The sequence below is a fragment of the Bison bison genome, unplaced genomic scaffold (assembly GCF_000754665.1).
Source record: "Bison bison bison isolate TAMUID 2011002044 unplaced genomic scaffold, Bison_UMD1.0 scf7180017864472, whole genome shotgun sequence".
NCBI classification, from domain to species: domain Eukaryota; kingdom Metazoa; phylum Chordata; class Mammalia; order Artiodactyla; family Bovidae; genus Bison; species Bison bison.
In genome coordinates, this window is record NW_011495033.1 from 8,195,868 (window position 1) to 8,206,852 (window position 10,985).

Here is a 10,985-nt window from a genome sequence, read left to right on the forward strand (position 1 = left end):
ACACCACAGTTCAAAAGCATCAATTTGTCAGCACTCAGCTTTCTTCACAGTCCAACTCTCACATCCATACACGACCACTAGAAAAACCATAGCCTTGACTAGACGAACCTTTGTTGACAAAGTAATGTCTCTGCTTTTCAATATGCTATCTAGGTTGGTCATAACTTTCCTTCCAAGGAGTAAGAGTCTTTTAATTTCATGGCTGCAGTCACCATCTGCAGTGATTTTGGAGCCCAGAAAAATAAAGGCTGACACTGTTTCCACTGTTTCCCCATCTCTTTTCCATGAAGTGATGGGACCAGATGCCCTGATCTTCGTTTTCTGAATGTTGAGCTTTAAGCCAACCTTTTCACTCTCCTCTTTCACTTTCATCAAGAGACTTTTTACACATATACATATGTGTGTATATGCATATACATATATACATACACACATATATCCACTCTTTTTAAGATTATTTTCCCATATAAGCCATTACAGAATATTGAGTAGAGTTAGTTTCCTGTGCTGTACAGTAGGACTTTATTAGTTATCTATTTTATATATAGCAGTGTATACATGTCAATCTTCTAATTTATCCCTCTCCCTTCTTACCTCTCAGTAAGCATAATTTAACTTTCTACATCAATAACTCTATTTCTGTTTTGTAGATAAGTTCACTTATAGCCTTTTTTTTAGATTCCACATATAAGTGGCATCATATGATATTTGTCTTTCTTGGACTGACTGACTTCACTCAGTACAACAATCTCTAGGTCTACCTATGTTGCTGCAAATGGTATTATTTCATCCTTTTATGGCTCAGTAATATTCCATTGTATATATGTAACACATCCTCTTTATCCATTCCCCTATTGATGGACATTTAGGTTGCTTCCATGTCCTGGCTATTATACATAGTGCTGCAGTGAATATTGGGGTGCCTGCATCTTTCCAAATTATGATTTTCTCCAGATTATATGTCTGGGAATGGGATTACTGGCTCATACCTTGATTTTTAGTTTTCTAAGGAATCTCATACTGTTCTCCATAGTGGCTGTACCATTTACATTCCCACCAACAGTGGAAGAGGATTCCCTTTTCTCCAAACCCTCCTCGGCATTTATTATTTGTGGATTTTTTGATAATGGCCATTCTGACCAGTGTGAGGTCACTAAGGAAACAATCTCATTTACCATAGCATCAAAAAGAATAAAATACCTAGGAATAAACCTACCTAAAGAGGAAAAAGAAAACTATAAGATACTGATGAAAAAAATAAAAGATGACACAAACAGATGGAAAGATATACCATGCTCTTGGATTAGAAGAATCAATATTGTAAAAATAGCTATATTACCCAAAGCAATCTACAGATTCAAGCAATCCTTATCAAATTACCATTGACATTTTTCACAGACATAGAACAAAAAAATATTTATAGTTTTTGTGGAAACATAAAAGATCACAAAGAGCTAAAGCAATCTTGAGAAAGAAAAATGGAACTGGAAGAATTAGGCTCCCCGACTTCCGACTATACCTACAAAGCCACAGTCCTCAAAACACTGTGGTAATTCCGGCACAAAACCAGAAACACAGATCAGTGGAAGAGGACAGAAAGTCCAGAGATAAACCCGCACACCCAGGGTCACCTAACCCATGATAAAGTAGGCAAGAATATACAATGGAGAAAAGACAGTCTCTTTGATAAACGGTGCTGGGAAAACTGAGCAGTTACATGCAAAAGACTGAAATTAAAACACACCCTAACATAACACACAAAATAAACTCAAAATGGATTAAAGATGTAACTCTAAGGCCTGATACTATAAAACCTTTAGCAGAAAACATGGGCAGAACACTCTCTGACATAAGTCACAGCAAGATCTTTTTCAATTCCCCTCCTAGCATAATGAAAATAAAAACAAAAATAAATAAATGGGGCCTAATTAAACTTTAAATCTTTTGCATAGCAAAAGAAACCATAAGCAAAATGAAAAGACAACGCTTAGAATGGAAGAAAATATTGGCAGATGAAGTAACCAAGAAAGGGTTAATCACCAAAATACTGAGCTCACGCAGCTCAATAAAAAAAAAAAAAAAAAAACAATAGACCCAATCAAAACATGGGCAAAAGATCTAAATAGACATTTCTCCAAAGAAGGCATACACATGATTTAAAATCATATGAAAAGATGTTCAACATCACTAATTATTAGAGAAATACAAATCAAAATATAAGATTTTTATATAAAAGGCTTTTTTTAGGGCAAATTTTTATAAATAATTTCACAGTAAAGGAAGTCACTTGAATTCCATAAGTCTCTGTTTTCTCCTCTTTAAAATGAACTTAATTTGAATACCTACCTCATATATTTGCTGGGAGGATTCAATGAGTCAACCCACATGAAGTGAAATAATATGGCGGCTTGAATAGATTATAGAAGTTAGCATTGTTATTGAAAACTTTCTATTTTTTAGACATGTTAGACTTTATATATTAACATATACTCCTAACATTTTATACTAACATTTTCCTCCAAAAGTGCACACTTGGTCTCAGTGACCCTTGCGAAAGAGAGGTGTGCACATGCGTGCTAAGTCGATTCAGTTGTGTCTGACTCTTTGTAACTCTATGGACTGTAGCCCACCAGGCTCCTCTGTCCATGGGATTGTCTAGGCAAGAATACTGGGGTGAGTTGCCATGCCTTCCTCCATGGGAGCGTCCTGCCCCGGGGACCAAGTTTGCATCTCTTATGTCTCCTGCATTGGCAGGCTCTTTACCACTAGTGCCACCTGGGAAGCCCCAAGAAAGAGAGGTAGCAGACCCTGCTTTGCACTTGGGAAAACCAGGGTCCAAGGGCTTTGTTATGGTGCAATTGTCACCAGACAGATTCTAGAATCAGTTCGCCTAAAACACACCACCTTGCCTTAGGGATTTTGTTACTGGTTTCCAAGCCTCAGGTCTCTATATTATTTTTTCTTTTTTTGGAATAAAATGAAAGTTCACTTCTAGGAGCCATAGCTTCGCAAAGAGTCGGACATGACTGAAATGACTTAGCACACACGCACAATGTCTCTCAATTCTGTGTATAACTTTGCATTATTAGAGGAACTATGGAACAGAACTGCAAAACAAACAAAGAGCCCTGATTCCCAGGATCCTTGCCCATTGATCATCCATCATTCTTTGGAAAACACTCAGGACAGAAATGGCAATCCACTCCAGTATTCTTGCCTGGAGAATTCCATGGACAGAGAAGCCAGGAGGGCTATAATCCATGGGATCACAGAGCTGGGCATGGCTGAGTGACTAACGCACACACACACAGGAAGCTAAGATTTCCCAATAACGGGGCCTGGGGGAACCCATGCCCTGCCCATCACTCAGAATCATTCCTGACCAAGGCCCCACATCTATCAGGCTCCAGGCCAGAGGCAAGTATGAGATCCAGCTTAAGTCACTGCTGAGTGTTAGTTCCAAGGAAGAGAGACACAGCAGCCAATGAAGCTGCCTCCACTTGTGAGAGAGCCAGGCAGCTGGACGGAACAGCTGCTGAACTTCAATGATTTGCGATTTTGGTTTATTTATTCCCACTGAGGTTTCTCTGATTCAGATGCAAACCAAACCTTTGGATGGAAACACAAAAATGTAAAGTCATTTGCTCATAGGGCCCTCAAAACACTCAGGAGAGTTCTAAAACTATTCCTATTAAGGACACATAAGCACTCAGCTGCATCCGCCGCACACCTTTAGAGGTCAGGAATGTTCCCAACTTGTTATACTGACACAGCTTTGGAGACCTCACATCCCCTACATGTGTAACTCAGGCATCCCTTAGGGTAACATGCTTTTAATTGGAAGCAGTTGGGAAAATTGGGGAGAAGACATGGAGAAGGCCATCTGGCCAGCCTCGGGGCCCTTTTCTAGGACCCAGTGGCTAACAAAATCTGACCTATTTCTTAATATATGAATTTCCACTTACTGAGTAACACAGTAATCACTGCACTGGGGTTGCTCAGCTGGTAAAGAATCTGCCTGAAATGCAGGAGACCTGGGTTTGATCCCTGTGTTGGGAAGATCCCCTGGAGAATGGAAAGGCCACCTACTCCAGTATTCTGGCCTGGAGAATTCCATTGGCTACAAAGACCCAATTCCATTGGGTCACAAAGAGTCAGACATAACTGAGGGACTTTCACTTCACTTTTATTATATTACATTATATATATATATATATATATATATATATATATAGCCATTATATATGTATAAGGGCTTCTCAAGTGGTGCTAGTCACAAAGAACTCGCCTGCCAATGAAGGAGACATGAGAGATGCAGGTTTGATCTCTGGTTTGGGAAGATCCCCCAGAGGAGGGCATGGCAACCCACTTAGATATTCTTGCCTGGAGAATCCCAAGGACAGAGGAGCCTGGCAGACTGCAGTCCATAGGGTTGCACAGAGTCAGACATGGCTGAAGCAACTTAGCCTGTATATATATATATATTCATTTGTTTCACACAACGATCCTCTAAGATAGGCATAGTTAGTATTTCCATTTTAATGTAGCAGAGATTGGCTAGTAAGTTGTCCATGGTATCAAAGCTAATTAGTGGCAGAAAGTGAAAGTGAAATAGTTCAGTCGTGTCCAACTGTGCGACCCCATGGACTATACAGTCCATGGAATTCTCCAGGCCAGAATACTGGAGTGGGTAGCCTTTCCCTTCTCCAGGGGATCTTCCCAACCCAGGGATTGAACCCAGGTCTCCCGCATCATGGGCAGATTCATTTCCAGCTGAACCACCAGGGAAGCCCATTAGTGGCAAAGCCATCAGGATCCTGATTTCAGAGTCTACACCAGACTACCTCATCCAGAGCTGAGCAGGAAAGAACAAGGAAGATCCAAATTTCCTGGTCTCTATTTGGTCTCTTTATAAGTAATTGGTCTCCAATTACTTTAGATGGGAGCTTAGAGACCATGCAGGCCAGTAAGGGGACTCTCTTAATCTTGTGCCCATGATGGACATGACCAGTCAGCCACATTACTGCAATCTACTAATGCAAGGCAAGTTCTCAGAGTCCTTCTCAATACACCTCTCTGTGTAACTGTACAAATTTGATACATGAGTGTAAAGGAAAAGCCTGCAAACAGCCTTGCAATGACTCCATATCACTATTCAATTCTGTATTCACCACAGTGACCCCATTAAAGACTCTAATTAAGGACTTCATTAAAGACCCCACTAATGATGACTTCCCCGTACGCCATCTTCTACTAGGGAGCATAATGCTTTGCCTGAAGAAGATACACATGGGTTCTTGTCTCCTTTTTCTCTTTGGTGTTTTTAGCCATCAGGCACCTTGTCTGCAATGTGCGCTCAGGGAGTGATAGGAACTAGACGGCTGGTTTTTCAAATGTGTTCCTTGAATCCTTGGGGTAGGATGGCATGTTGTTTTTGTCATTTAGTCACTAAATGTGCCCGACTCTTTTGCAACCCCATAGACTGTAGCCTGCCAGGATCCTCTGCCCATGAGATTTTCCAGGCAAGAATAACTGGAGTGGGTTGTCATTTCCTCCTCCAGGGAATCTTCCTGATCCAGGGATTCAAGCTGCATCTCCTGCATTGGCAGGTGGATCATTGGCAGGTGGATTCTTTACCATTGAGCCACCAGGGAAGCCCTGTGAGGGCAGGGGGTCACCCATTCTGCTTCAAACACAACCTATCCATGACAGTATATTTGATGAACAGGATTTGGCTATTTGATTTCAATTGGCAAAGGCTTTAGCAGCTAAGTAAATAGTTTAGAAATGCACAGGAACCTCCATACTGTTTTCTATAGAGCACACACCAATTTCCACACCCCCCAAGAGTGTACAGAGATTCCCTTTTCTCCACATCTCAACAACACTGTGTCTTGTCTTTTTGATAAAAAGCCATCCTAACAGGTATGGGCTGATATCTCATTATGGTTTTGACCTGCATTTCTGGGGTGGTGGTTGTCAAAGTGTACAAACATTCAGTTATAAGATGAATGAGTTCTGGGGGTCTAAGGCACAGCAAGGTGACTCAAGTTAATAACACTATATTATATAGTTGAATATAATGTGGTTTTGAAGAAGACTCTTGAGAGTCCCTTGGACAGCAAAGAGATCAAACCAGTCAATCCCTAAAGGAAATCAACCTTGAATATGCATTGGAAGGACTGACGCTGAAGCTGAAGCTCCAATACTTTGGCCACCAGATGCGAACAGCTGATTCACAGGAAAAGACCTTGATCCTGGGAAAGACTGAAGGCAAAAGGAGAAGAGGGCAGCAGAGGATGAGATGGTTGGATGGCATTACCGATTTAATGGATGTGAACTTGGGCAAACTCTGGAAGATGAGGGACAGAGAGGCCTGGAATGCTGCAGTCCATGGGGTTACAAAGACTTGGACACAATCTAGAGACTGAGCAATAACATCAACAATATACTTGAAATCTGCTAAGAGAGTAGATCATAAGTGTTCTCACCACACACCACCCACCCAAGAAAAGTAACTATGTGTGATGATGGAGGTGATGGATCCATGAGTTAACTTGGTTGCAATAATCATTTCTTAGTGCATATAAATGCCAAACCATCACATTGTACACCTTCGATACATAACAGTCTTTATTTGTCAAATATTCCTCAATAAAGCTGAGTAAAGACTGCACAGGAATAGGAACTCTTCAGTTCTGATGTTCTATGACACTAAATTATCAAGGAACTAAGATTCTCTGACTGCTAGATTGAATTATGGGGGTGAGATTCTCGTGTGCTACAGTTTATGGATTCCCAGAGACCTGGAAATGTTCAGAGTAGCTGAGATCTCCTGCATTTGGATGGAAGCCTAGCAGAAGTCTTAGTGCCCCTTTCTAACCTTCGAAATCCTAAAGACCACCACATGAACATAGGAACCAGAGAAGGTACTTGAATCTCCTTATCTCTTCATGCCCTCGGTCTCTTGGATTCTTTTTCCACTGCATAAGGTTCATTTCAGAGAAAGCTGCTGCTGCTGCTAAGTTGCTTCAGTCGTGTCCGACTCTGTGCAACCCCAGAGATGGCAGCCCACCAGGCTCCGCTGGCCCTGGGATTCTCCAGGCAAGAACAATGGAGTAGGTTACCATTTCCTTCTGCAATGCATGAAAGTGAAAAGTGAAAGTGAAGTCGCTCAGTCATGTCCGACTCCTAGTGACCCCATGGACTGCAGCCCACCAGGCTCCTCTGTCCATGGGATTTTCCAGGCAAGAGTACTGGAGTGGGGTGCCATTGCCTTCTCCATCAGAGAAAGCAGAGCTTTGTAAAAATGACCCTCTAGATTACCATCTGTTCTCAGTCATTCCACAAACATGGGTTAATTGAAAAAAAAAAACGTGACAAGTCCCCACCCCCTAGTTTACCTCTTCTGTCTTGTTAACTTGCTGGAATATGTTGACAGCAATTTAGGACCTGCCTTTGTTATGATTCATTCATGACCCTGGCCAGGCAAAAGCTTCCCTGGATGCTCCCACAGACACTGCACTGTCTTTAAAAGGCACACAGAGCAGCCAGAGCTGCAGAGAGGCTGAGACAAACTCAGGAATCAGCAGCTCTCAGGCTGAAGCTGGCGACCTCGCCCCTCAACATGAAGGTCTCTGCAGTGCTCCTGTGTCTGCTGCTCACAGCCACCCTCTGCAGCATCCAGGTGTTGGCTCAGCCAGGTAAGCTCCTCTCTCTGCGGGAAAACTGATCACTGCCTTCACTGTCAGATCAGCAAGAATCTTCAGAGACTTGCTGCGAACTCCCTCATTTTAAAGATGGGAAAATGGGTTTCATGAGTGGACAAGAAGAGCCTCAACCTCACAATCAGAGCAAGAGACAGAACTAGAAACCCAGGCCACTAAACTGGTCCCCCTGTTCTTTCCTGACATGAACATTGAGAGCAATGTTGTGTCCATCCATGATCTGGGTGCCCTCGCTTGTTTGAGGATGGGGCCACATGAGAGAACGACTTCTCTTACTAGGGGCATAGAGAGGGTTTTTGTCCATGATGGAGAGAAAAAAAAAATCTTTTGATTGTACACCCCAGATTGTTACTGGACTCCAAGACAACCTTTAAGATCAATGGTTACAGGAAGGGCATGAGGTCTCAGGGGAATCTCTCAAGATGATGTGTTTTGATTCTGTTTGGGAAAAATATCTATATGTTTGTACATAACTCATGTTTTTACCCTCTGATGACTTAGATTTACTGTATGTATCAGTCTGAATAAGGCAATGCACACTGGGGTAACAAGCAAACCTAAATTATCAGTGGCTTAACACAACAAAGGTTAATTTTCTTACCTATACTGAACATCGATAATGTATTGGCTAGAGCTTTGACTTCATATACTCAGGATTCTGGATGGATGGAGCAACTGATGGGAATATTACTGCTTAGTGTAATGAAAGAAAAGAAAGATCTCAAAGGTCTTGCACTGGCAATTACAAAAACTAGCTTAGAAATGGCATTTGTCACTTCATCTCCTCACTTTTGGGTCAAAATTAGTTAATGGTTCTAATCAACCAAGAGTGGCAGAGAAATGCGAGTCTATCATGTGTCCAGAAAGCAGAGAATGGAGAATATCTGGTGGATGGTATTATGACTTTGACACAGCTACATAACTCTTTGTAAAGAGAAAGTTGGAGTGTATGGCATTGACCAAGATTTTTCCAAATCCTTGCCTGTAGCAGTGGGTCTCTATTGCATAGCTGGGGACACCTATCAACGGCAGAGGTACAGGATCTCAGAGCAGACAGATTCTGCCTCCATCTCTTACATTTCTTTGCCTTCTCTTAAATTTCCTTCCTTACAAAGTCATGCTTAAAAATTGTCTACATATCATTAGTGCTCATGCTTTCTGTTCACTTCTCCCCCAATTCAGCTTCTATTCCAACCATCTGCTGCTTTAATATGTCTAAAAAGAAGATCTCCATTCAGCGACTGCAGAGCTACAGAAAAATCACGAGCAGCAAATGTCCTCAGAAAGCTGTGATGTAAGTAGACAAAGCTTACCCTCTCCCAGTCCCAAACTTCATTTCTGGGGGAGAGAGTTCTTGAAGCAACACTAGAGCTACCTGGAACTCTGCACTGAGTTTCATCTCTGAAATCCAATCCATGAGTTTTCACAACAGGAAATTTTCACTCTAGCTCTCTATGTGGATGTTTGTTCAGATCATCCCAGTTTCTTTGAGTCAAGAGCAAGGATGGCTCCACTGATTCATCACAAGCAGCCACTCACCATCAGCATCCCACCCTTCCTCTTTCCCCTCCCCTGCTCCCTCTGCAGGCCCTTTATCCCATGGCAGATGGTTCTGGAAGGTTTAGGATTAAACAAGCACACTTTTCAAAGAGGATCCTTAATATTTTCTTCTCTCCCACAGATTCAACACCAAACAGAACAAGAAAATCTGTGTCGATCCCCAGGAGAAGTGGGTCCAGAATGCCATGGAGTACCTGAACCAAAAATCCCAAACTTTAAAGTCATAAATATTCACCTTAAAAAAAAAAAAAAAAATTCACCTTTTAAAGAGCCTCAAAAGGCTTGGTTCACTTTTCGGTTCTTCCTAAGATGTATTCTGAGATAATCACAACTTCCTTCTAAAAGTAATGGCTTTTATTTAATAATGAAACATGTATGTTTTATTTAAAACATACTCCCTTTAAGTTATTAAAGCTTTTAAAAGTTCTCCACCATTAATTTTTTGCTATTTTTAAAATGGAAAGCTTTGGTTGGCTCCCTTTCCTTCAGTGAACCCTAATTTAATCCCCTGCAAAGGATGAGGAATGTTGTCTCTTTCCCCCTTACCTCCCTGGAATCTTGTAAGGGTCCTGGCAAGGATCATCAAAAGGACAGTGTTTTGTATTTTTAAGAAGATGTAGCTCAAGGAAAGAGTGGGATGAATTGACAGAATAGCATGGAAACATGTACATTACCATATGCAAAATAGATAGCAAGTGAGAATTTGCTGTGTAGAACAGGGAACTCAACTCAGGGTTCTGTGACAACCTAGAGGGGTATGATGGGGTGGGAGACGGGAGGGGAGTTCAGGATGGAGGGGGCATGTGTATACCTGTGGCTGATTCATGTTGATGTGTGACAGAGGCCAATACAGTATTGTAAAACAATCATCCTCCAATCATTGCATTTTGTTCTATACTTCTCAATATTCTACAATGACAATCTCTGATAATTTAAAAAAAAAAAAAGAAGACATCACTCTCGTAAAGCAAAGGTTTATGAGACTCATAAATGTTAAATGGAAATGCATGTTATTTTAGGAATTTATAAAAATACATTTTTATTACATTCTGTGGTTGTACTTTTTGTGGGGAACCCACATTGATCTGGGAGGGAGAAAGATAGGAGAAGGGATGAGAGGTATGGTTATGGAGGGGGGACTGTGTTCCTGAGACATGGTCTTTTGGTGCTGCTGATTTTGAATGAGATTCAGGGCAGGAGGCGGGGTTGGGTGTGAAATGGAGACAACCAGACAAAACCTTTCCATCCCTCTACTTCCCAGTCTCCCAGAGAGGTTTCCCAGACCCCTAGTACTTCAGTCTCTTATTCAGCAGGACCCTCACTACCATTCCTTTTCTGGTCAGCGCCATGCTTGCCCCAGATTTTTCTCCCGTGATCCACTGTAGCCTGTGATACCCTCCCCATGCCTGCTTTATTTCTCTGATCATCCTCCTACCCAGGATAAATAGAAAATAGACACCATGAAGTCAGATAATCCTTGACAAGAGGTTTATTTAGACTAAAGTTTTATGACCACTTAAGGAGGATTCATCGTGGAACTTAAACTTGGTCTTCATGGATGGAAAAGTACGGGGGCTCTTTGAGAGGCTTTTTGAGTGGTTCAGATGGTAAAGAACCTGCTTGCAATGAGGGAGACCCGGGTTCAATCCCTGGGTTAGGAAGATCCCCTGGAGAAGGGACTGGAAACCCACTCCAGTT

The 10,985-nt window shown here is 41.8% G+C and overlaps 1 protein-coding gene across 2 annotated transcripts; it reads left to right on the plus strand.

Annotated features, from left to right (window-relative positions):
• The first annotated feature begins 7,536 nt into the window (after positions 1-7,536).
• On the plus strand, positions 7,537-10,434 carry LOC105003995 (eotaxin). 2 transcript variants are annotated; one of them, XM_010861485.1, is made up of 3 exons: positions 7,537-7,703; positions 8,910-9,021; positions 9,409-10,434. In XM_010861485.1, exons 1-3 carry the CDS (start codon positions 7,628-7,630, stop codon positions 9,512-9,514), a joined length of 294 nt encoding a protein of 97 aa, XP_010859787.1. In that variant the 5' UTR covers positions 7,537-7,627; the 3' UTR covers positions 9,515-10,434. The 2 variants fall into 2 exon arrangements, with proteins under 2 accessions (XP_010859787.1, XP_010859788.1); XM_010861486.1 differs by having other exon boundaries at positions 7,628-7,703; positions 8,904-9,021; positions 9,409-9,514.
• The last annotated feature ends 551 nt before the right edge of the window (positions 10,435-10,985 follow it).

What these genes read in the sequence shown, in the direction of transcription:
- LOC105003995 (XM_010861486.1), top strand. Translation starts at nt 7,628, where the DNA reads ATGAAGGTCTCTGCAGTGCTCCTGTGTCTGCTGCTCACAGCCACCCTC. An exon ending in CCAGGTGTTGGCTCAGCCAG is followed by an intron (nt 7,704 to 8,903) that starts GTAAGCTCCTCT and finishes ACTTCTCCCCCA; the next exon opens with ATTCAGCTTCTATTCCAACC. An exon ending in TGTCCTCAGAAAGCTGTGAT is followed by an intron (nt 9,022 to 9,408) that starts GTAAGTAGACAA and finishes TCTCTCCCACAG; the next exon opens with ATTCAACACCAAACAGAACA.